The sequence below is a fragment of the Bactrocera tryoni genome, chromosome 1 (assembly GCF_016617805.1).
Source record: "Bactrocera tryoni isolate S06 chromosome 1, CSIRO_BtryS06_freeze2, whole genome shotgun sequence".
Lineage (NCBI taxonomy): Eukaryota > Metazoa > Arthropoda > Insecta > Diptera > Tephritidae > Bactrocera > Bactrocera tryoni.
In genome coordinates this window covers 61,531,006-61,557,955 of record NC_052499.1, presented here as the reverse complement: position 1 = coordinate 61,557,955, position 26,950 = coordinate 61,531,006, and the positions used below count along the sequence as shown (strand labels likewise).

At 35.7% G+C, this 26,950-nt stretch overlaps 4 protein-coding genes across 15 annotated transcripts in view; 2 read left to right on the top strand and 2 right to left on the bottom strand.

Annotated features, from left to right (window-relative positions):
* The window catches only part of LOC120780842 (DNA polymerase alpha subunit B), a 126,927-nt gene extending 118,056 nt beyond the window's left edge, over positions 1–8,871 (bottom strand). The window contains exons 1-2 of the mRNA XM_040113291.1: positions 8,600–8,871; positions 8,135–8,520 (exon numbers count right to left, since the gene is read on the bottom strand). Coding sequence (XP_039969225.1) covers positions 8,135–8,520; positions 8,600–8,669 — 456 coding nt within the window. The 5' untranslated portion in view covers positions 8,670–8,871. The remainder of the gene's footprint in view (positions 1–8,134; positions 8,521–8,599) is intronic.
* On the top strand, positions 7,260–13,108 carry LOC120773695. Its single transcript, XM_040102768.1, has 10 exons — positions 7,260–7,515; positions 9,237–9,432; positions 9,508–9,650; positions 9,718–10,062; positions 10,121–10,289; positions 10,371–10,513; positions 10,627–10,667; positions 11,400–11,534; positions 12,406–12,502; positions 12,565–13,108. The coding sequence occupies exons 4-10, from the start codon at positions 9,921–9,923 to the stop codon at positions 12,957–12,959; spliced, it is 1,122 nt and encodes a 373-aa protein (XP_039958702.1). The 5' UTR covers positions 7,260–7,515; positions 9,237–9,432; positions 9,508–9,650; positions 9,718–9,920; the 3' UTR covers positions 12,960–13,108.
* On the bottom strand, positions 12,982–14,785 carry LOC120781662 (dimethyladenosine transferase 2, mitochondrial). Its single transcript, XM_040114104.1, has 5 exons — positions 14,289–14,785; positions 14,085–14,224; positions 13,870–14,031; positions 13,657–13,811; positions 12,982–13,598 (listed from the first exon to the last, which is right to left on the bottom strand). The coding sequence occupies exons 1-5, from the start codon at positions 14,746–14,748 to the stop codon at positions 13,160–13,162; spliced, it is 1,356 nt and encodes a 451-aa protein (XP_039970038.1). The 5' UTR covers positions 14,749–14,785; the 3' UTR covers positions 12,982–13,159.
* Positions 14,786–15,366: 581 nt separating this feature from the next.
* The window catches only part of LOC120768434 (serine-rich adhesin for platelets), a 59,815-nt gene continuing 48,231 nt past the window's right edge, over positions 15,367–26,950 (top strand). For 5 of the 12 annotated variants that reach the window (XM_040095202.1, XM_040095194.1, XM_040095120.1 and 2 more), the window contains exon 1: positions 15,367–16,521. In XM_040095202.1, coding sequence (XP_039951136.1) covers positions 16,500–16,521 — 22 coding nt within the window. In that variant the 5' untranslated portion in view covers positions 15,367–16,499. The remainder of the gene's footprint in view (positions 16,522–26,950) is intronic. The other 7 variants (XM_040095178.1, XM_040095162.1, XM_040095146.1 and 4 more) reach the window with 7 other exon arrangements.

Here is a 26,950-nt window from a genome sequence, read left to right as displayed (position 1 = left end):
ATTTTAGTTAGTCGGATTATTTCCACTAGTGCCCAGCTTAACATCAGCATACGTCTTGCTCTGTTGATTTCCTCAAGTGCAAATAAATAAGAAATCGTTGATATTGGTTTGAAGAAAAAACAACAAAACAACAACATTGTTATCAAAAGCGAATTTTTCATTGCGCGTTGAGTAGCCAACCGTCTTACGCATACTCACGGATACTCACGCGTGCATAGACATGTGCATTCGCACCGAACAATAAAACTTAATTGACACTAAAACCAAATGGTAATTTTAAACCGGCAACTGGAAATAATAGCTGAATAGCTGAAAGGGGAAACATTGAATTCGCAATTTTCAAATGCGAAAAGGCGGCAACAACAATAGCACGAACAACAAATGAGAAGTCAAGTCACAAAATGCAAAATACCAAATGCAAAATGCAAATATTTACAATGCATTGTAAAATGCGTTATCTGGATGGCGAGATTCATGCTGGTATGTATACGTGTATATATGTATGTAAATACATATGTATTATAGATACAAGCCATAATTTGTTTACGCATCAAAGCGATCACAGTTCGAGTTGCGGGTTATTTATTTGCTTTCATTTATTTATTTCACATTGTTTCTGTTTTTGCTTTAGTTTTTGTACTAGCTCACCAAAATCACAAAATACACTCACCGATTGGTGAGGTAGCACATAAAGGGTGTTTTTTTAGACATGTGGTTTTCAAGAAGAAATGAAACAAGGATAATTTTCTGTTATAGGCAAGAATTTAACTTCATTTTTATGGGTTTACTATTATGTTTTAGAAATGATTTCGGGCTGGGGTGGTCCCGTGGCTGACTCGAATAAATTCCAGCCGAGAGACGCAAATTTCGACCTTTTTTACAGCATTACATTACATTAAAGCCGCATGTCAGGAATAACACACGAAGCGACTTCACATAATCCAACAAAAAATAGTTCAGTGATACACGATCGCACGATCTTGGAGACCTCCAAGCGATATAATTCGGTCAGTAATATCATGATCCAACAAAAAATAGTCCAGTGATACACGATCGCATGATCTTGGAGACCACGACGCGAGATAATGCGTTCACCAAAAATTACCTTCAATAAATTGATTGTTGGTTTTATGGCCTGTAGCGCCGTCTTGTTGGATCTACAGGTCGGCCACATCAACCACCTCCAATTTGGTCACGAAAAAGTCATTAATCATGGGTTTATAACGTTCCCAATTGACTGGAGCATTATCGCCGGCTTCAGTTTTGAAGAAATATGGATGGGCTCCCGCTGCCCATAGAGAACACCAAATAGTGGAAAATATAACGGCGTCTTAATAATGGCTTATGGATTATCATCACTCCAGCATTGTTTATTGAAGTACCCATTCAACCAAAAGTGAGCTTCATCGTTGAACAAAATTTTCTTGTGAAAGCCGGCATCGGTGGCCATCTCGTTTTGGGGCCATTCACCGTACGTGCAATGCGTATGACGGTCTCTCGATTTCAATTCTTGCAGGAGTTGAATTTTATAAGCCCGCAAAACAAGATTCTTCTGCAAAATCTTCCATAAAGTGGATGGGCACAGCTCCATATGTTGCGCGCGATGGTTGGTGGACTCATTCGAGTCTTCTTCGATACACTGCTTCACCGCATATCCAATATAGTAAGCGTGGTGAGAAACCGATCCAAGTCGAACGACCGACTCTGCTGGGCGATTGTACTAACCGAATATTGGACGCAGTGCCGTGAATCGTTGCGCGAACTGCACCGTTATTTTGGTTATAAATTTGTACGATGAGCAAACGTTGCTTCGGAGTAGTCCATTCATTAAGAAATAGCAAGCCAGACTGAGTATAATCAAATAACATCTATCAAACAGACCAACTCCGAAAAAAGGTATGGCCTCATTGAAAACCAAGCGTCTGAAAAAAACACCCTTTACATAAATACATACATATGTATATACATATACGAGTACATCAATTGATAGAGCAACCGTGAGCTGTGGCGAAAGAAAATGACATGTCGTCCCGGCCGTGTATACATCCATGTCATTGTCATTATCATCATCATTACAATTGGTGGGACCGCAGCGAGCAATCCACCAAATGCGTTTGGCCAAAAAGACGCGTCGGCAACAATAGACACAAAGCTGTTGTAGCGCTGGCAAAGCCCTTCCTGCAGCAATCCATTCAGTACATTCTCCCATCCAACAATCCTTCCAATAGGCAATAAGATAACCATAGAAGATAGACGGCAAGAAATTCTGCGAAAACCAGGAACTGCTGCGCTGAAGATGCATCTTCGCCACACAAATTTATGTGTGCTTGTGCGTATGCATGCAGCGGAATATACGAGTGTACTTGTATGCGTCAAACTAACGCTCGTCGCGTTGGGCGCGCAACATCAAAGCCTCAAAAATGCTGGTAGAAATTGGGTTTGGTGGCAAGCAGGCGCAACGGCAGGGGTAAAAATGGGCAATAGCTAAAGCGGTTAAGGGGCGGTAGGGTATAATGCGCAGTAATACTACATGGAATACATGAAGAAGTCGTAACTGCGCGCACGCGCGGTGTCACAGTGCAATGCGTTGAATGCAATGAATGCTTTCTTATGCGCAAACACACACCCAGACAAAAATATATGTACATATATGTATGTATGTATGCATTGCACTTCAGTTGGCGATAAAAGCCATTCGAAGTAGACTTTTTTATAGCAGGTATTGCAATTGCAAATTGGAACTAAAATCATTATCTGATGCGGCGTTGACGCGTTGACGATTAACTTGACGAATTGTGACGATGTGTGGAATGAAAGGAACAGACGATGCAGCACGACAATTAAAATTGGGCAGAAAAGCAATAAAACATATAGAAATGCAATTAGGTGTTTTAACAACTGCGCATGCGTCAGGGTTAGTGCCAATGTCGTGTTAGGAAAAATAGACTTTTGACTAAGAAAAGTTGAGAACGTGTAGCAATTTCAAGGCTTTCAGTGTAAATCATTTTCAATAGAGCCACCCAAGCACAAACGAACCGATGCGCTCAATTTATTTGGGAGCTAAGGCGCATCTTGAGATTGTAAAATCAGCACTTGCTGAGATAGTCTCAACTCACTCTTAAACATCAAAAAAAAACGAGCAGACTTTGGCCGGTTTTATTCAGCATCGATAACGCGAAGGGATGCCGGATAACCGCCCCCATGACAGTCGAATCTGTGTGATCAGTGAGCGACAAGCACGTGCTTTTGTTGTTGTTGTAATGGGTACCTAATCCCCGTTAGGGTGGTAAGGATTAGATAAGTTGTAATCGATGACATCCAACGGTATACCCAGAAAACGTGGTGTTTCGACAGGATCGGACCAAAGTAAGAAGGGTGTCAGATGTCTAAGGTGAGCAGGGCAAGGAAAGAGGTGATTAGTGTCATGCGGAGACTCATTGCACGCTGTACATATGTATGTACGTTTGATATGTCATAATCTATACTGGATAAGTAGGAGTTTAACCTGCAATAGTACCCAGAACGAAGTTGCGCAGGGGTCTCTCTCGTTTCTCGCGGCAACTCGAGCTCTACGTCTGCAATGGGTGGTGATTTGACTCCAAGTATGCCATTTACTGAGAGGGAGTCGTTGAAGGTGTTAATGGCTCCACTGTGAATGCCGGTCAGTGCATGTCTGAAGTTAGTTGCGTCCGAAGTCTTCGGAGCCGAGAGCTGCCAATTCAGCAGCATTCCTACAAATTGCTTGTTTCTGTTGATTTTATGGTAGCGACTTTGGCCGGTTTAATTCAGCAACAGTAACGCTAAAGGATACCGGATAACCGTTCCCAAGACAGTCCAGTATACATGACAAGAACTAAGGCGTGCCGATCTTATTTGGAGGAAAGCAACAAGTTAACTATCATCGAAACTTAACGGTAGGCTCAGGAAACAAGCTTTTCGACGGGTTCGGACCAAAGGTAAAGGTGTTAAGTGAGTTTAGAGATGTTTTCTACCGCCACAACAAAAACAAACGGCTAGGAGCGAGAAAACTAGGAAAAAATTTCTCGAACTTTTATGATATTTTATTTTCCTAAACGAAATTTCGGCGACCCTCTTTACCAACTCAAGGAACTGAACACAAAATACTAGGTATTACTTTGGATAGACTGCACTTCTTTTTTACTCCACACATACGACAAATAACACCAATGTACAGAACTGCAACTTTTTAGAAAAAGTCAGAAAGATGCTGTGGACCGGCCATTTATCTGCAAAACATCTGTTTGCCGCGTCCTAGTAGAACGCCGATGGAGACGAAGAGCTCGAGTTCCCGAACGAAACCGGATTTTTATCCGCCCAAGCACTGTCCCACCGTTCCCAGGTTAATGTCTAAAACCTCTCTTCCTATGGTCCAAACCCGTCTTAATGGCTGGTCTAAATTTTTTGGAAGTTGTTTTGTTAAAAGAAGTCGATGTTAGACACCAAATTCATTCGATTTGATGTGGTGTAATTACCACTACAACAACAAAAACAAACTTAGTGCAGCTATATTGTTGTTGTTGCTTCTAGTAATGGCAAAAAAAAGAAAAAAAATATTGTGGAACTTCAATTACTGCAAACTGCTATCAAAATCTCTTTCAATAAAACTTTATTTGAAGCCGGCGTGCAAGCAATATCATTTACGCCTCGATTTCCTTTGCTAACTGCACTGTTACGCAGCGCTAACCCAACGGCCGCCGAGGAGTCACTCAACTGGATTGAAACACATTTAATAGCTCAAAATGACTAATTAACTTCTACACATACACGCACATATATAATATCATAGATGTAAGTACTAAGCAATGGCTAGACTAAGGCGCTAGGCGAATCTACAAAGTTTAGGTTCAAAAAATTAACGAAACTCAACTAGCAATCCGAAAATTTCAACAAATCATAAACGAGTCGGAACACGTAAAAGAGTGTGTATGTGTGTGCTCGGTGTTTTTAGCGTTCGAAGTGTTGCGGGAATTATGCACCAGTGCGCAGACGTAAACGCAACGCCGTGTAAAATGTGTATAAAAGAAATGAAAATGTATATTTTCTGTACAAATGTGTAAAAATAACTTGATATAGCAGCCGAAAAGAGTGATGGCTAAAATATATCACTGAAGTCAGAACAGAAATTTTGAAACACGGTAAATACTAGGCCATCGGTTTTATAACTAATGGGCATGCAGCCTATTTAAATCAAAACAAAAAAAAGCGTGAACTTCGGTTGCAAAAGCTATAAAAACCTTCAAAAATAAAAGGTTTCCATACAAGAACATGATTTTGATCGATCACGTTATATGACCGTTATGTACTATAATGGTTCGATTTGAACCATTTGTTCGGAGATTGTACCGTTGCCTTAGAAAATAATTCATGTCAAATTTCATGAAGATATCTTGTCAAATAAAAAAGTTTACCATACAAGGACTAGATTTGAATTGATCAGTTTGTATGGCAACTATATGCTATAGTGGTGCGATCTGAACCATTTGTTCGAAGATTGTGCTATTGCCTTGGAAAATTGTCCATACCAAAAATCGTGAAGATATCTCATCAAATAAAAAAACATGCTATACAAGTACCTTATACCGATCATTCAGTTTGTATGACAGTTATATGCTACTGTGGTCCGATATCGGAGATTACGAAAAATGAACAGTGTATGAAGATGAAAAAGAAGTGTGCAAAATTTCAGATTGATATCTAAAAAATCGGGGAACTAGTTCGCGTACATACAGACAGACGGATATGGCTAAATCGACACAGCTCGTCGCGGAGATTTTTTAATATACAAGTATGAAAATAATTAATTTAAATTTTTTTACCTTATAGGGTTTTCGCCGTTTTCATATCGGTGTTACAAACTTTGTGGCAAGCTTAATATACCCTGCTAAGGATATAAATATATTTCTTACTGCTTTTCAAAACAGGTTTGGATTGAAAATTTTCTTTGTCTGTGCATAAAGCACATGTACATACATATGTATGTATGTAGAAATTCATTTAGTTTACGAATAATATTTACATACACATTATATATGTTGCATACACATAAAATATAATATTTGTATGTATGTGTGCATATTGTGAAAATTTAATGTCTTTATCTCATTTGCATTTCTTGCTTTTCCCAAAAACGGTGGTGCATAAAAAAACGCAAATTAGCAGTGATGGCAATTAACATAATCATAAAACTGATTTATGTATGTGTCTTGATAGCTGTCATAATTAAACAGACTTACATACTCATGTACATACACATACATACACATTATAAATATACATAAGTGCGTAAATAGTTTAAAATGAAAATCGTTCATACTCATATGAGCTGTTGCAATATTTTTGCAACATTGTTGTTGTATTGCATATGCTTATACATAAAAACAATAATTTTGAAAATACCTGACTATGTCTGCAATAGGAAAAATCGTATTTGGCATAATTTCGAGAAACCAATATGCTAAAAGCCCTCCATATGGTATAACTTCGGACTAGTTTCAGAGCACAATAACTTCTCAGGAAAGATTAAAGAATACAATAGTTGTATGCATGATTGCTTATGTTATTAATAACGCGAGCCTAGAAGTATGCAACGTCAGACCACAATAACAATTATTGACATTATGCGCAAGGAAACACAGACGTAAGGTAAAATTAGTTGGTGCAAGATTTTATGAATGATTGATTTTAGTTTAAATTAAATTACGTTTTCTCAAAAGAAACTGTTTTTTAAGAAATTACTTGTAAATATGAACACGTATTTCATGCCAAAGCGTAGAATAAAAATATTGGTAATTGCTAAAATATATTGTCAGTATGTAAGCATTTTATTCACACTAAGCGCTTATAAATATTTACATAAAATTTTCAGTCCATACCTACATATGTAGTACATACATATGTACATATACATATATGTGTATGTATACTAACTAAATGTTGTATGTAAGTCGCAGTGTTTGTGTAATTGCAAATTACAAATTAATGTCTGCCAAACTGCTTAACAAGCTTAAATCTGCGCAACACGCTAACTCTCATATACAAAAACAACACAATGCTTGTGGCATGACAGTAGATTATAGGGAACCAGCAATTCACAGAACAAAACATATAAATAAAATATATGTGTGTATGTAGGGAATGCGAAATAATTCGCCACGACGAACTCGACTTGCACGTAAACTGGAGCTGGCTTTGTGGCTGTGGCTTTTGTATTGTGAGAGATGTTAAGCAGAGCGAAAGAGAAATGGCAAACAGCTACGGCAATTGCAATAAATGTCAATGTAGCAGCTCGTTCGTTGCACATTTGCAATTGCCAAAAATAGTGGAATGGTTAATAAACGTAAAACCAAAAAGTGCACTGTAAAACGGTAACCAGCAGCGTGAAAGCTACGCGATGCAGACTTGCAGTTGTGATTTCAATATATTCACATACATATGTACATGTACACAGACCAACTTGGGTTGTACTGGTGGCATTTAGCGTCGCTGTTGTTATAAGTAAGCAAATAGAAATAAGTGAACGCAAAAGGAGCATTTTATCGCAGATTAGAGGCAAATGCCCATTTTGCCAATGAAAGGTCAATAAAAATGGGCAGTAGAGCTTCTTTTTTGGACTTTAGCGCGGTCACAATTCTTGCTTGATTTCGGCGAAATTGGTTTGGCGCACATTGTTTTTGTCGCTTTTTTGCTTTGGTAACATTGCTTGTTATGTCCACATTATACGTTTTAGCCATTTGGTTAGCCTGCAGCTTTTTCGTTATTTGGATGTGAAATGCAAATACTGAGATTCCCACGAAAACTAACGGTTCATGTGTAGGATCTATTTTAATCATGTATTTATTTGAGCGTTGTTTTGCTATGGACCAGCAGGAGATGCTGACTTACAAGGAAAAATAAACGTGTTATAAAGTTTGGCTCATGTTGGGTAGTGAAATTCGTTCGCTCGTTTCGATTACAAATACATAATACAGCGAATACTTTTTTTTTACAATGTATTGACTTTATGGCGCATCTTATAAGTACCGAAAAAGAAATGCTGTCAACTCAATTTATTATTACAGCATCCTGCATGTAAATTTTAGTGTAAAATTAATTGTAAACATTTATCAGCACTTACCTTCGGTTTTGGTGTATGGCAAACGTTGTAGGAGCCTAACATTTGTTCGTCATCGTTGAGATCTTGGCTGGCACTATTTGCATCGCCACCACCAACATCATAGTCATCAATTACAGCACTATCTTTTACGCCATATATAGCTAGTGGATTCGAATCCACGGGCGGTGCGTATATTGTATTTGTGCTTGGCGTAGCGTAACTGACTCGTTTGCGATTAGCCTGTGCCAACTCTTTGTCACGCTTTGCCTGAAACACTTTACGCTCAAATTCTGCTAAGTTTTCCACTGATGGCTCAGCACCATTTAGATTTGAAATGCTAAAAGCCATCCACTGTTCCACGAATTCAGCAGCGTCATCCACACAATAGCTGGCACACAGTTCCAACGCTGTTGTATATGGAGTTAAATAAAAATAGTATAATTAGTTTTTCCACCATAAACATGTGCTAATAAGAATTTAACTTACATTTTGTAATTACATCTTCGTTGGCTTCTACACCCATCTCTTCGAATTGTTGCTTGATTTCCACATCCATTATATATTAGACTATTTTTTTCTTACTTGCAGTATTCTGTGTTATAAACAAATAACAAAAGTTTGGTGCAGAAGATGTATAAACACAATTGTTTTCCTTATTCACTGATTTTGTTTATTTCAATTGTCAAATAGCAGAGGAATTTCGCGCCAAAAACACAGCTGTTCGATGTCAAATTGCAAAAGCAATATTTTCAGCGACATCTCTGTATTCGTAGCCGAGTTAACATTTAACTTCAATTTCAAAATAAAATGTTTGATAAATATTCGTTTTTAATTCTTTTATTTTGGATACATATATTTTATATACTACATATGCCATTGTCAAAACTATGAGTTTCCAAAAGCTTTTATCTGTACTAAAATTGTTTTGTTTTTAATTTCTAAACAATTGTAATGGCTTTGATGACATTACGAATATTGCGTATGTCCATGATCGTTGTCAAGGAATTTACACAACCTGTTAAAAAATTATTTGTAAATGTCGCCCAACGCAATAAATTTTTTCGCAAATATATTATCAAACCCCCGGCCCGTGGTATGTGAATACATCAGAATTTTTTTACAGTTGACCATTCATTTAATGTGCCTTTTGAATTCCAAGGATACCATTGGTGTGAGAAATCTCTCCATAAGCTCATATCTAAAGATACGCAATTGGAACAACTAACCGAAGAAGGAACCATTGACTTAGGTGCAGCAATATGGGCGGAGATAGTGGTATTTTTAGGATGCTCAAAAGTTTTACTTGTGGAAACGAATAAGTAAAGAAATAGTTGTATTTTGTACAAACATAGTAGACAGATTGAATTGAAAATTTACATATTCTTATTATTTAGGCAAATAAAGCAGAAAGAAATGGCAGAAGAAGAATTAATAAAACAAGAACAAAATATAAAGGAGTCGGTGGAAATTTTGCAGAATATATTAAATCAGCAAGCTATTTATATTGAACAGATAATAGTGGCCCTTGAAGAACTTGGTAATTTAATATACATACATATATATGTAAGGGCATATTTTAAAATTCTGACTCCGCCTGATTCTAGGAAAACCAATCAAGCGCATTCCGCTTACATCAACATAAATTATTTAACCTCAAAATTAAATAAAAACAAAATATTGCTCGGTCTCTAATAAAGAATTATACATACGAAAGAACTTCTCATTTTATATACACATTCATTTAACTTCTCAATATTTGAAGAGTATTTTGATCTTAAAAAATCGATTGTTTACTAATTTGAAAAGAATGGTGTTAATTGCATTACCAATTTTAAAGTTGTGTTTGCTGGGTATGCGGCAACTATCACGTCCAATTAGTAATTTCGTACGTAAGGAAGCAAAACAAAGCGAAATATTTCGGAAATACATTTGTATACCACCCGCTCAGTGTGAGTAAGGGCAGTAAAATCCTATGTATGAGAAATAATAACAGTCTCTCTTTGGCAGGTTTTCACTGGTGTGAAGTTACGCTAAAGATGTTGCTATTGAACTTAGGTCGACCGGTTAAGGTGGTGCCACTCAACGAAACAATGGCCCTTGAATTGGGCGCTGAACTATTGGGTGAATTAATTGTATTCGCAGTAGCAGCTGCGGGTTTGATTTTTGAAACGAAAAGGTATGTACGTAGTTAAGGTTTAATAGAACGTATATTATTTTTCGATTCTTCTTATTTTTCGATTGTACCACTATATTTAAGGCAATCTAAGAAAAGAGATTTTGAAATGAAAAGTGTGAATGTCCACAGTACAGATCTGATTGAAGCAACAAAAGTATTAGAATATCGACAGCAGAGGCAAAAAATGTATATTCAGGAAATCGCGCAAGCTTTGGCCGAACTAAGTGAGTATGTCAATAAAAACACGAAAAAAACGTTATTTCGGTTGTTTTGAAGCTAGAATACATATATTTCAAAATGTTTCCTTGCATATTAAAAGTTTATTTATTTACTTCAGACAGCCCCATCAATATAAAGAAATTGGAAACACGAAAAACTGTGCAAGAAAATAATGATAACCTATTTGAATATATGCTTTGAATATGCATAAAGCCAAAAATACTCGTATGTGTTTAAATTTACATATTTTCATCAATAATTTAACTCAACAATATCAAAGAGAGCATTAAACAGAATCATGATTTATAATATATTATAGTAAATATAAAATTCCCGTTTGTTTGCTGTTTTTTGCGGTAATTCACATCAAAGAGGTAATTACATAAATTAAGAACTCTTTAGAGAAATGAGTCACAGATTAGAAGTGCTCCCAAATGTCTAGTATTTTTACATAATGAAAAAAATTAATTTTATATACATTTTTTGCTATACAAAATATTTGTGTATGGCAAGAAACTCATTAACTCAAAGACTCAAGTTCTGTACTAATAATACTCCGCTGATTAACAAGTTTTTGCTCTTAGCGTGTTGCTCAGCTCGGCTTTGCTTATTGTGAGGACTGATTTGTCTTTTTTGTTATCTCTCTCGCGACGCGCATCCAATTGGGGGGATCTTTTTAGGTTGAAGCTGTATAATTTCATTTAGTTTACTGTCTGAATGTAATGCTGGCTTTCGCCAAACTTCGCGTTTGTTTATCAACGAGCGTCGTGCAGTACAGACGATATAAAGCCAAACAATCTCGTCTACAGTGTTTCATATAGTTTCGTTAACTAATTTCAGGTATCAATAGTTCGACAATTTTGCGAAATATTAACATTAATTTTATAAAGAAAATATTCAATAAAGAAAATGAAAGGCGTCATATTTGTTTTTGTATTTTGCGCTGCTACATTGTTCACACAGACCTCTACGGAGGTAATATATCCAGAACCTATTCTATTGGAAAAGGAGAAGTCAAACGCGGCAGTGAGTATGAATTGACGTTTTATAATTAATTAGTAGCATCCGTGATATATCTACAAAACAATACAAAAGCTTATATTCGGGCGCTCCTATATGTACATATGTATGTGCTGCATATTTGTGTACATATTGTTTAATTGATGCGTTTGTTTTACTTTTTGCGCGATCACAAAGTGAGAAAACAAGGAAAAAGTTCTAAACTCTAATACCAAAAGTTTACATGCAAGAACCAGATTTCGGTCGATCTGTTTGTATGCCAGCTGTGTGATATACTGATCCGATCGCAACAATTTGTTCGGAGATTGTAGCATTACCTTGGAAAATAATTCATGTTAAATATCGTGAAGATATAAACGAAAAAAGTTGTCTGTATAAAAAGTAAATTTTGATTAATCAATTTGTATGGCAGCAATATGCTATAATGGCAGCTTCAAAAAATGAGCGGCTTCTCGGAGAAAAGTACATGTGCAAATGTCAGATCAATATCTCAAAAGCTGAGTGACTAGTTTGTGTTTTTTATAGGATCTTCAACATTTTTGGAGTTAAAAACTTCTCGGAAAACTTAACAAACCCTAATCAGGGTATAATAGAAACATATGAGGTCTTGATTTTCTGCAGCCGAAATCAATACCTTTAAGTAATCTTAAGAAATTTTCCTAATTAAATTTAATTCATTACACATCTAATACATACAATGAGAAATTAGCATGTTGCCCTTAATATGCTCCAAGTTGGAATAACCCTCAAACATGCTGATAAGGATCTATTTCTAAATGTTATTACATAGAAAAACAACATGATTATTGATAAGAATTTGAGTTTCTTCGAAATCTAACAGAAAGCATTACTTAACGAGATTTCTTTTTTATAAAAGGGGCGCATTCCACATTACTCTCCATCCCGCTGTAAGTCTAATGAGCTGCTTTACCCGGGCGATCATGCTGATGACTGGATTTGCGACTGTGCACCAGGTAAGATAAACTCGCTCTCAGCATTTAGTCATCAATATCAATACAAATACTTTTTTTCTTAGGTGCATTATACTATCCCGACTCGGATTCCTGTTATCCCGCCTTCCGACGTGGTCCTTGTGAAGCTGAGCACATGCTTATTTTGGCACGCAATGAAGTTTTACCGCAATGCATAAAGAATGATTGTAAAGTGGATGGATTGGTGAAAATTAACAATGTCTGCTATAAGATTGGCGATTCTGCTCCATGTCCAAATGCTCAATTGTCGTACGTGCTGGGTGTTAATACGGCGACATTGATGTTGGATTGCATAAAGTTGTCGATTTCTGTGAAGACGCGCGTAAGCTTGCTGGATGATGATGAACCGGATTATGATCTGAGCAAAGTTGATTTGTGTGCGCGCGGTTCGCAACGATCGATAGAAGGCACTTGTACGCCCAGTGTTAAAACAGAGTGAAATCCAAATGGAATGCCACGAATTTTCAATAATAAAAAGTAGTGTATTTTTTTTATAAACTCTTCACATAATAATAGTTTATAGTTAGTTCATGCGTACAAGATTTGACTTTTTCTTTAAAACTGAACTAAACAATAATTTTAATTAAACATAATTTACTTTTAATTACAACTATATACATAATTTTCAATACAACAAATTCAATAATTTGATACTGCAGCGTTAAGCTTACTTTTCTTAAGTGGTTTGGTTTGGCTGCTTTCAGTTTCAGTTTCTTTCACATCTTCAAAAGCTGTCTCCTCATTTGGCAAATCATCCTCTTCCGTTATGCCCATGTTTTCATCCGCGGCTGCTTCCAATTTTAACAAAGTGCTTTCAAGTGATGCTACGAATGCACTTTCACTATACTCGGGCCATTTTCGAAATTGTGTGAATAATGTCAGCATTTGACTTGCAGATAGATCACCGAATTGTGTGTAAATGTTTATATTCGGATAAAAATCACGATTACTCATAGTGGTGCAGCGCGTTGAGTATTGTGGCAGTTCTACATCATCCTCATCCGGATAAAGAGGCTTTAATGTTTCTGAAGGCACGCTGTTAACTATTAGACGTGGTCCACAACCTGGTATCCATTTTCTAAAACAAAAATTCTTCACATTTAGTATTTTAGTAATATTGTATACAAATAACATACTCTAGATTTGGTATTATCCGATTCCGACGGCTAACACAGTTCTGCTTGACAAAGTACCAAAGTGGTTGCAGGTCTTCGATCGGACAAAGATCTAAGAAGTTTTGACGTGGTACTATTCGTACCAAATATAAGTACTCGGGGTTAATAGATTGCACCTGCATAAATGAAATTGGAAAATTCAATACATATATCGCACAAGTTTATATTATTTACCTTTCTCAGACGACTACCTTTAATGGGTTTGTGTTCGATTTGATTTGGTAGAAAATGTTCTCGTGGTAACTGCGCGATGAAGCGGTATTCAAAGAGCATTTGAAAAAGCATGGATGTTGATCTATATATCATATAGCCCACATCATTTTTGCAGGTCAAATGCTATAAGTTAGCTTTTAGTAGTTGCATTAAATAATTGTAATGAAGAGACTCACTATGTAGATAGGCGGTGGTACTGCAAGAAACATTTCCATACGTCCCCAGCTGAACATACCATTTTGAAAAATGATAGAGTTTACAAGATGTTTGAAAAAATTGTAACAGCCCACGGCACCAAACAACAAAGCGCTGGGATCTATTAATATTCAGAAATAAAATTCTATTTTTTCATTTGTGGTGATAAAATTTCTACAAACTACCTTCATTGTGTTCACGTTTTGGCAAATCAGATAACATATCCGCAACTCGTGTGCCATTATCCATTCTGTCTTGAAATGACAACTTCCATAAGCTAACCAAATCATTGTGCTTTACTTTTACACGTTCCGGGTAGAGTGCATGAAAATCATGCAGCCCAGGAAGAAAGTGCTCCATCGCTTCTATAAGTATAATTTTTTTTAAACGGTCATCACGATTCAGTAGTTTGCGTGTAAATAAACCAATGCCGGGATTCATTTCAATAACGGTATCACATTTGGTTTGTTGCATAAAAGGCTGGATGGCATTGTCTATTTGCTCAACCAATTGGTCATCCGCTACATAGAAATGTGCCGGAACTTTGTGCCTTTTGTTGAATAATTTCTCTGGAAACAAATTCGCGTGTCGGGAATTTTTGTGTACAAAACGTCGTATATGAAACATTATTTCAGTAAAAGCCATTTGTGGTTTTTTAGAAAATTTTTATTATAAATGCATGTGTTCTATGCAAAACAAAGTGAAATTAAAGTCATATGGAAATCAACAATATTTACGAATGGTGCTGAAAATAAAATCGCAAAAACCGGACCTTTGGTGTGTAGTGCGTCATCTAGGGGGCGATAGTTGCGTTGATAGAAACTATATGTGGAAAATTCTTTAACTCAATAAAATACATTTTCTGGAAGAGTATACATCTTGTTTTAATAAAAATGTGCTTATGTTAACTCAAAAACATTATTTTTATTAGAAAATTCATCAGAATTAATAAAATTAACAGAGTATTTTGTGTTCCACTTCACTGCAGAGTTGTTTTAAAAAGTATCTAAAGTAACATATTATGTAAGTTAAAATGGTTAAGTTATTCATCGAAAAAAGATATTCAAATCAACTCTAAGTTAATCTTAATAACACATTATGAATTTATTAAAGAACTAATCTTAAACAAACGAATATTGAAATATTCCAAGTACTTTTTACAAAAAGAGTTGAGTACTTTAATAACTTAAAAACACAACCCTGACTGAAGAGTGGTAGCAGAGAACGTAAAGTGTTAATACGTTCTCCCGATAAACTACAAACGAAAAAGACTTCGAACGTCGAATTGTAGTGTTAGCGGAAAAATAAACTCAATGCACTTTTTAATCCAACTTTAAAAAATAGTGAATTAAAATAAGTTGTGAAAAATAAATACTTGCAAAAGTTACTTACAGTGTCAAATAATTAATTAAGTTATATTTCAAATCAGTGTGTAAAGCGTAAAGTTGATAATTCAGTGAAAAAATAATACGGCTTGCAATCGAAGTATGAAAGAAGGTGTGAAAATCAATAACAAAGCAAAATCGGGAAAAAGTGCATTTCTACTGGAGCGAATTGGTTAGTTGTTACAATTGGATAGTGTTTGTTTCAAAGCAATACGTTCAGTGTTAATTCATAACTAATTGGAATATATTGAATCCTAATAGGAATGTACAAAGTGTGTAGTTAATTTAAGTCTTCGATGTGCGGATAAGTCAAGATTAGCTAACGCGTCTTTCAATCCGGTACGGGCGTTGGTATGAGTATTCTTTTAATGAGAACAAGCAGTCCATGAGTTTGGTTATTTCATTGTGTTTCAACAATACTTTTGTTGTTTTTCACAATGTTCATTGCGTCCCGGCTTCCGTGATGTGAATTCATTATTTTTCATTTCCCCTATGTATTTGAATGTATATAAAAGTTTAATGACGGTGCTTTGTTGCGTTGCATTGAATTGTTTTCCAGCTAAAGAAACGTAGATATTACCTTTACTTTAAAATTTTTATTAGAAGTTAAAAAAAGCGAAAAGCACAATTTATGTAATAAACAAAAAGCCAACAAAATCAAAGTGATTTGACCAAAGCGTCACAGTCTTAAAAGCAAAACTGTAAATAAGGTCAAAGCAGAACCACCAACTTGTTTTGCTTAGTGGACGAACAAATGAAGTGGTGATTCATTGTCGTCTAGTCGCACTAAACTACAACGAACGTTTATATTATTCATACGCTACGAAACTGGGTAAAAAACAGGCAGCGTGTCAACCAGTAACAAAAACGGCTAGTGGTCCGGTGTACTTTATACAATATTACGACATAAAACAACAAACTTTTGCAAGATTCTGGTATTGCGGCCACTTCTTTTGATTTTTGTGTGTAAACTCACTGCTGTAAAGACTTCAGTTACCACATTCATACAATATGGACGTTGCATCGCGAGGAGGTAAGTGTTAAGATCATGTCATACACAATGAAAGTCTTTCTTTATCGAGTTAATTATTAATTATGGTACTGGAATAGCTTATATATGTATGTATTTTAAAACATGAAAACCTGTTTATTTAAAATCATTTTCTTTCAAATTATAAATATTCTTCACCTAAAAAATTTTTGAATTTGTCAACTGAAGTTGCTTTCTTAATAAAAATAATTTGTTTGTCAAATAATATGTATTTATTATTGTGCAATTTAGCAGTGGCTAATTGATACATATCTGTACACATACATATATAAAAATTAATAATCTATGCTTCCTTTGGAGAATTTTAAGCCATGTTTGATATGCATCACGTTTATGATGTTAGTCTGATGGAATTATAGTTTCAGATTTCGCGTTTTTTTATTGATTTTGCTGCTGAAAATGTCTTTCATAAACAAGTATGAATATTGCAATAATTTTGTTGGCTCATCGGAGACTAAGCAAATATTTGAAGTAGTTCTTATATATGTTGATATATCAATATCTATTTAAGTGCAAAATCGCTACAAATATGTATGTTCACTTCAATCGTTGACCTAAATATGTCAATATATTCGTCAAAGTGTTTCCATTTTTGACAAACACCTACGTACATACCTTTGTACGTTTAAATAGCAACTATTGTGCCACAAACAAGTTTTTGTTTATTTTTAAATTCGGTCAGATGTCACATCCATTTGTATGCAAATACATATCCATACATAATATATGATATGTGGACAAGTAAATGTACATTTGTAAGCATGCAATGATTACGAAGCAACTGTGCGCGCCCAAATGCATATGAATCAACTACATAATTGCAAAATATTTACGCAATAAAATCTGTGAACATGTTGATGACTTCGATTGTGATTATGATGTATACATAATGCATATATTTGTAATTTTATACTTAGACACGCGTATGAAAGTACACAATTAATAAAATGTAAACAAGAAAATATATGTATAACTGTTGTTGTATTTAAAAGTAATATCCGAGTTTTATAAAATTGAATATTATTTTTATTGGTTAATCAAGTATTGACATAGAGTATTCTAAAAATTTTTAGAGATTTAAAAATTTTTCCATGAAGTTGTTTAAACCTTATAACCATATTTATTAATATTCAGTGTTTTTGTGTCTAAGAACTATAACAATCTCTATATAGGATCAAGGACTGTCAAAACAACAATTTTTACTTTTCCACCAACAAAATACATATTGTATATCAAGCAGTTCACGCCAAGCTAATATTTTTCTTTTTATTTTGATTTTAATCGAAGTCTTCTAACTAGTAACTTATCTTTCCTGCTTGAGTTGCTTAAAAATATTTTTGTTTTATCGTCAGGAGTTATTTTCAAGTAATGAAATAAGTTCATTTCTTTCGCCTTGACGAATAGTCAAGGTAGGTAAGACCTTACATCATATCTTATCAACAATACTTAGGCTGATAAATAAAAATAAGCATGAAAAAAGCCAAAGAAGGAAATGTATAGTATAAGCATACACACATGTGGTATGTAATACACATATTTATATTATTTTATCATGCCGAAAGGTTGGCCAATTTTATAAAGTTTAGTTAATGTGAAGTAATTGTTTGTAATTATGTGCTTATCTGAATTTGAATAAAATTGTTGTAAATAATCGATGAATGTTAAAATAAATATTTATACCTTGAAAAGGCTAAAAAATATGTATAAATGGACATGGCGATGAGCTGAGTGGATTTAGCCATATTCGTCGGCTGGTCCTTCAGTTTTTTGACATGTGATTCTGAAATTTTGAACAAAATGACGACAAGCTGCTCATTTTTCGGAACCGCCGATATTCGACTACTATAACATATAGTGGATGTACAAACTGACCGCTTAAGATCTGGTCTCTCTCTAGATGCAAAATTATTATATTTAACCAGATATTGCCACGAAATTTGGCAATGGTACAATCGTTCGGTATATACATACATAGCTAACGTACCAACTGGTCTTATTCTTGCTGTTTCCAAAGTTCTTTTAGTTGTTGGTCTTGTGACATGAGCCTTCAGAGTTCTATTCTATTATAAATTGAAATTCAAAAACACTACAAATCCAGCAAATTTTTTAACAAATTTTTTTTCTTTGTATTATTTGCCACTTGCACTGGAGTGTGCATTTCCAAATGAGTCACGCTTACCGTTTATACTATAAATATATAGATTACTTGTATTACTTGATTATTTGTACATTTGCGATAAGCCTAAATCATCTTGATGCATGCCACACCCTCGATTTCGCCATCGCCTGCTCATGCCTCTGTGTGGGTTATTTCGGCGCGCTTTTTCTTCATTTGCGACAAGCTTGCAAATCCCCAAGTAAACACAACTTACATATGTACATACATACTCACGTAGATTAACATACATATTTACAAATTATTTTACATACACACAAATGTACATATGTATGTAAATGTAAAAACAATTTACCAACTTCATTGCGTTTTGCAACCGGCGTTCGTGTTGGCCGTGACGTGAATGAACTCTCTAACAGCGGTCCGCGATTTTGTCGGTTTTGCTGGGCTGAGATTTGCGGCCAGTGCAGCACATGCGCCGCGGCGTGTACTCGCGTCGTATGTGTATGAACAACTTTATTATGCCAAAGTTGTCGCACATTGGTCTGGATGATGACGGGCTGCGTCGGCACTGCCAAAGCCTGGTCGCTGCGCCGTGGCCAAGCCCGCTTGCTTGATTGCCTGCGCATTCGTATGATTCATTCAGCGCTGGAACGAACGTACGTACGAATTATGCGCATACTCGCAAAGAAAATAATAAAGGAACAAAGCAACTCCAAATAAAAAAGCGTACTCCATTGAAGTAACAGTGATATAAAAGAAAAAGAATAACAAAACGAAAATGTCGTAAAGTTATTATGTTTTTTTTTTTGCATTTTTGTACATATGTGCTTGAGTTGTGTGTGTGTTTGTAGCTAGTGCGCGCAGGCATTATTATTATTGTTAATTTTCCATGTATAAAAATCAGCGGAATAAATTTAGCGATAAGAAGGGAATTAAATGTATTATATTGCATTATGTGCCACAGCAGAGTGTACATACGTGGAATTCGAATGAATCAAAGTAAATCTGAGTCACACACCTAATTCTACATTGTTGTATATGTATGTAAATTTGTTTTTGCTTTTTGTTTTTAGATGAATCTATAATACTCTAAGGTTCAACTTTTCCTAAGAAGAACTTGAGTTTGAAGGAACAACGTCTGATAGTGTTTAAGGTGGGATCCTGCTGGCGACAGCTTAACTCCACGGTGCTCAAAAGCACAACGGATCAATACAATGCGTCGATCAGCGTCCTGAAAACTGGGTAACGATTTTCAGTACCAATCGGCAGTGTGGCATGGACACACTAACCACCTTGGTAGGGCTCGAGGCCCATCTAAAACCTCTGCCGTACTTTGGGTCCGGCACTCGGTTGCAATGCAACTTCACATTCGACTGACAAAGTCAGTTCTTCCCGCGATTTGGGTTTTAACCACAGCCACAACGAATCTCCACAAAGGGCCAAACCCAATGAGCAGACTGGAGCGAACTCCAGGGGCTACTGCTCTCCGTGGTACCAGGTTAAAGTCTTTGGTATTGACCTTGTAGCCGAAGCTACGACCAGTTGAGCTTCCATACAGCCCTGCACTGGTGACCAGGATCTTAGTCGCCTTTTACGACAGGCATGCCTCGAATAATGATCTATTACTAATTTCATGAAGATACCCTGTCAAATATAAAAGTTTTTCATACATGAACTTGTTTTTATCGTTCTCTTTGTGTGGCAGCTATATACTATAGTGTTTCGATATCGGTGATTCCGACAAATAAGCAGCTCCTTAGGGAAAAGAAATGTGTGCAAAATTCTAGATCGCCACCAAAGACCGAGGGATTAGTTCTCATATATGCAGACAGCTAGACGAACAGTCTAAATTGACACATGTCGTCACTCAGGCTATTCATACATATATTTAAGATTTAAAAATTGTCATACAATTTTATCAAGTCTTATTGATTAGTCTTTTACTCTATCGCCTATCGCTCTCTCTATCCCCTATCTCCCTCTCTTTACCCTCTATCTCCCTCTTTCTCTTGGCAATTTCTTATGCCAATGTTGCTCTATAAATATGTTATCTTATCTTTTATTTGCATTGAATTCAGTCTCTCTAACATTTACTCAATTACTTATCGTAGTTTCGCAGATTTTAAAGCGTTCAAATTGCAAATGTTGTTATTATTACAAAATTACCCGGACTTGATAAGAACAAAATTGTCCAATAAAATTTGTTGTTTTTTCTCTTATTTGTGTAATAAAACTTTCTTTATGCCTTCTGCATGTCTTCAAAAATTTTTTAATAAATTTCACCCACCGTCATACCGGATGACTTATAATCGACTATTTAGAGCGGAATAGTAAGGAGTGTGGGAAATGTTTCCATTTGACAAAAACTACAATGGTCAAGCACATAAACCACCACGTAGAAATATACAATCGATTACAAATTTGCGCCAATAATATTACTTAGCGATTCAAAGAGGTTGAGATCGCCGTAATAATATCAGTATCCTTTGATCAAAATTTAGCCGGACTAACAAAAAACTACACTTTCAGGTATTTTAAAATACATTTTTATTATCGCCTACAAAAAAAGGTTCAAACATGCCAAGATTTAATCTGAATTTCCAGTCACTTGCGTTAAGCCTCGTTGTGGATAAAGCTCATTGTCTTTATCGAATTTTAATATTTTGCGACCTCCACTCCAAGTCGATTCGGGCATTGATACACTTGTACTCGAAACTTTAATTAAAATTTCTAGAGTCGATCCAAAAAAGAGTTCTGTGTCTCTGCTCTCTCTCTGACGCCAACGCGACGATTTTGAAGCATTGGTTATTTAATTTGAGGAATGGGGTAAGTTTCGTTGGTCTTCACCCTATGCTCTGTGCCACTCAAACACTTGTGTTCGTTAAAAGTAGACTAACCAAAATACGCCGGAGACATTCTGTTGTCGTGGTTTCATTGCAAATAAACAATTTCTTCTAAATTCGTTTTATTTTTTCCCATTATAACAATCGCCAGACAAACTTGACACACTATGACATATGGTGACCAATCTTCAAATAATTTTTCCATTCGGTTTGCGTGCGCCATTTACATATATGGACCAGTCCGGGTCAAATTTGATCTTTGGTGTATATCTCAGTTTGTCGAAGCGTATGTAAAAAATATAATATAAAATAACTTTTAGAACTCAGATGAAGTCTTTTGAGTCGGAGAGTATATCTACAATTTCAAGAGAAAAACGTCAAATAGCAAAGGGTTCAGCCAGTTTATGCAGGTAGATTCAGTTGTGAAGTACCGGAATATAGGAAGAAGGTCTTTTAATTTACCAATACGATCTCTCTCATAAGAATATTTAATTTTTTTAAATTAAAAATCGAATTCAGTCGCCGCCACTCCCATCCAATTTAAATCTAATTAGTAAGATTACTTTTCCTCATGAATCACATCACAATTCTTCTAACAGTAATATGCATTGTAAAGAGTGAATATAAATTGTATGTTCGAAGATGTAGAGTATTCGTAATGGAATGGTAACTACAGGCCTTAGAAAGACCTTCCACTTTTAAATGGTACACCACCATAAACTTCCTCCAAAGTACATTGACTTGCTGTTGAGGTTTTCTTCACATTAAAGTAATGGAAAAACTCCCCACAAAAATACTTTTTTAAGCAAAAAAGTATTTTTTGTATATTTCAAAAATTATTGTTATTTTAGTTTGACACATACTGAAACAGACGCACAAGGATAGTAGATTTTCAACGCTTGTTCCGAAAATTAGCACAATGGAGTTATAATCAAGTTACGCCATTCCTTGGCGCTTGGATAGCACGAATATAGTTGTAGACCCAATAGAACCTTAACGCATACCGCATACTAACCTCTACCAACAAGGTTATCTCTAATTTAGGTGATTATAAAAATAACCATTGTCCAATTTGTTGACATATGCGTTTATGATTGTGACAATAAAAAACGGTTATAAATCGCTTATAATGTTAACGAATTTATGATTTCATAAATATGCCAATATAATACATAACATTGACATAAGTATATTTAAATAAATAGAATATGTGCATATTCATAAAAAATAGCCTAAGCAACTACTTAGAATATAACAGCTTTAAAACACCAAGGCAAAAATGCTCGTATTTGGGTCGTTTGGTCAAAAGTCCATCGAACCGAATATGCACATAATACCTACATACACGACAACTGTAAATACACAAAATGTGAGTTAAAGAACTCTTAAACGAACATAACAACTTGTGTTGTGCGCAACAAGTTATGACTTAGTTAGTACTCTCTTCAACCGGTACGTCAAAGTGTCGAAATAGCAACAAAGCTATGAATAACTTCTGTTATCATGTGACAACTGACGTTTGGTCATTCACAGTGTTGCATGCTGAACGTGGATGCGAAGAGAAACTGGGGTTATCAAGATGTAACAGAGGCTTATCATATGCAGTTGTCGGTTGGCTTGAAGTAGGATAGTTGAATTTTTTACTGAAATGAGTTTTCGGCTGAATTTTAATATAGCGATTTGACGGCAGATTGAGGTTAGGACATAAGTTTTAATTAGGAAAGTCTGATAAATCGTTTCGATATTGTTATTAAATTAGAAGTTGTTTAGTGAGCTGGAACTTCTATAGCAACTAGAGAAAGTCCTTTTGCTCCTCACAACTTATCTGCTAATACGAAATGTGGAAACTGATTGGGTTAGGTTAAACTTGATGACTGATACGTCATACAAACTCTACAGGACTTTAACCTGGAGGTAGGCAAAGTAGGGGTCAAAGGCGGTGATAACTTTTCCGTTTGTCTCAAATTCCTTCCTGACTAGTGAATTTTTCAAGTTTTTAAATTAAAAGAAGTTGCACGGGCCAAACCTGCAGGCTACTGTAAATGGATATGTAGCTTGATCAATTCGGTCGTGACGACGATGGACGCGATGGAGCCGGTGTTTCACAATTTTGGAAGGTCAGTTTTTCCTCTGACGAATGGGATCGTTTTTCGTTCGATCATACCATGTCAATCCTAAAAATAGGTGGTCATTAGTAAAGAGAGTTTTCGCCTTCTTCGAAGCAACTTCGCCGATTGACGAGTTACGTGGTTCCACAATATCTCATGTATACTAGTAGAATCATGCTTCTTCGATGGAAAGAAATAATGCTGTGAAGTGGTCTCACGATTGATTGACCGGAATCAGCAAGTCAGGCACCCAACGACAGCCTTTTCACGCCAAATATATTATCAACAGAGGAAGAGGAGACCACCACTCCTTTAGAAAAACCAGGTGGAGAAGGACCTGGCTATACTTGGAATCTCCAACCAAACAGCGAAAAGGTAGAACGACTAGCGCGCTGTTGTAAACTTGGCTTTAACCGCGGAAGCGGTGTCTAGGCCAATCAGCTTTCTTGCACACCTTCAAACGACGCTCTGCCAAACTAAATCGTCAACTTTCTTCATGATATTTTCGTCGTTTTTGGTCTAACTTAGCATATGTTTCATCAAATATCTCGACTTCTGTAGAAATTCAGGCGAAGGAAGGACTTAAGGGGTTGATAGCCACCAAATGATTAGTTAAAGTTTAACTACATAAATTTTGGTTCGTGATTAGTTTATGTGGTTAAGCTGTCCTTAACATGCTATGAATTTGACTCGGCTTAAGCTGAAGAGTTCCAATATAATTTGAGTATTACCTATATGATCAATTCCCCAGTACCATTTTAAGTTCACACCTAAAGGTTATCTGAATAAATTTGCGATTTATTTTTTTTATCACAAACAATGAGGTTCGATTTCATTTTTTTTTTCTAGCACATCACGGGAGTTCTGCCATATAAGCGTATGACTTATACATATATGTATTCAAATACACACGAATTCATACGAGAATATATAAAATTCGTTAGAAACTCATAAGATTTGTTAAAAGTGCTAATTTTTCCGTACATAAGTACGATATTTTGTTTTTGTGTGTGTTTCAGTTCATTTGCGGTTCCTTAGGGTACCCCAACCCCAATAGAATAGAGGAATAGAGGGAAATAACAAAATATTGTAATATATTCTGATAAATGTGGTGACATACTAATCGCTGTAGAAGGAGTCACCTAGCAAATGAAATTACCCTTCATATGGTCTGTAGATTGCGTCTTATATACCATATTTAGGTGTATGTATATGTTTATATCGTTAAATATTTCACTCCCATTCTCAGAACTTTTTGGTTAAATTTTATTTTGATAACATTTTTGATTAACTTCATAAAAAAATTTATTTTTTCTTCGTGTAAGGGGTTTATTTTCTTCGACAAGCCGATGAAACCGCACTTTCAGAAAACTTTTTAAAATTGTTTAAGTTTTGAAGTCTAACAAAAATATTTATTTTTAATTCCACAAACTTCCACTGAATGTGACTAATGAACCCATTTTTTATTTCAAAATATTATTTTTGTATTGAAAAAGGCCCCATTATAAGATGGCTATTTTGTCTCCTAATACTTTTGAATGCGAGGTATTATTTATCATAATTTTGCATTAAAGCAGGAAAATAAATATTATTCAAGTATTCAAAATGTGTTAGGTTTGGTTTAGTTAAAAGGTCTAACTATAAACGGATCCAACTTGAAACGCTGAGAATCCGGTCCATTCTGATACCGATCGATCCGATATCCGTGATATTCTACTGAATACTCCAAAATATTGATTGAGAAGACTCTCAGGAATCGACAGACCGTTTGGAGCTTGCCACAAATTTTTTGATACTAATATCTATTCCGGGTGAAATATGACTGTGGAGAAATTTTCAACCTCAATCTTGCAAAAGCTGGCCAATGGAGGCGGAAGTGCCTGGATGTTCCCACCTCATCTGCCTCAATACAATTTTAATAGTCTGATAAGATTTTTAACCTTATTGAATGCGTGCGTATTGTACAATAATGTTCGTTAAGAACTCCTAAGATTGCGGCAATATGAACCATACTGCGAGTAAGTTGTTCAGTGGATCTCCTCGGTTTTGAACTAGATTCACGCAAAGTCTAGATCTAGAACGCAAGAGGACAATGCATACTGAATTTTGCAGTTTCCAACGATTGCGTCATGACCATGCCTCCCGTCAAGTTTGAAAATAAAGTTGCTTTATCAAAGCTAGTATTTCGGATATATTGTCGGAGTGAATGAGCCTCTTCTTCAGCGACTTCGCCCCGTCGACATATCCCTCGTTCATAAATGAGATGAAAAAAACCTATCAGGAATAGCCTCTGTCTAAGTTTTCAGGGATGTAATTGAAAGAGGCGATAATTTTAGTAGGTCCCAGTTTTTACTCCTTCATGTTCCTAGCTTCCCTGTATCTTATAGCGATCTACCTGTTTTCTGAGACATCATAAACAATAACAACAGACCTACCGTACCTTTTAAGGGGTGATCCATTTCAAAGTTCCCTACTTTTTTTTTTTAAGAGAAAACACAGAAACTTCAAATCTAATGAGGAATTTTTATTATTATTCGAAAGAAAACTCCTTGGCATTTATTTTTTGAAGATTATCTCTTTCAAATGTACTCTACGTCCAAATAATAGTCGGATATCATGTCGCAATAACGGTCGTCGTTGACAGTTTCTTTCTCAACGACATCATTTTTGAAAAAAATATGCACTGATGGTTCCACCGCCTCACAAACCACACCAAACCGTTGTTTTTCCTGGATGAAATGGCAGCTCTTGGATCTCCTCAGGTTGCTCTTCGTCCCAAATGCGGCAATTTTGTCTGTTGTCCTTGAGCCATAAATGGAACTCATTGCTGAGCAAAATTTGGTTGGAAAACGTCGGTATCTCTACTTGGATCACTCGTTATTATTGTGATTTTGTAACAAATTAAGTTATTTCGATAATAATTGCACCGTGTACCGAATACACTTTCGCACAACGATCGCACGATTAGTAGTGAAAAGCGCTTGCGTAGTGGGGTGAGTTATGAAAGAAAGCGCGTCGAATGCGCTTCACAACAATTTGCAAAATATTAGCGATCTTTGTTGTTATGCGAACAATGAGCAAAAAGCAGCGTACAAGTAAAAGCTATTCATTTAAAATTTGTTGCACTGAAGTTGTTAATTTGCAAAGCCAGTGACGGTCAGTGTCAGCAGTTGTGATTGTCTGGGCTGCAGCTGCCGCTCGGCCAGTAAATGAAGCACGTTTCCATTCCGTTTTCATTATCAAGGCGCGCGTGCACTACTTTCTGGCATACACATACATATATATCGTGTACTCGCATGTACTCGTATATTTGTGCATAAATATTATTCCGCTGACGAGCA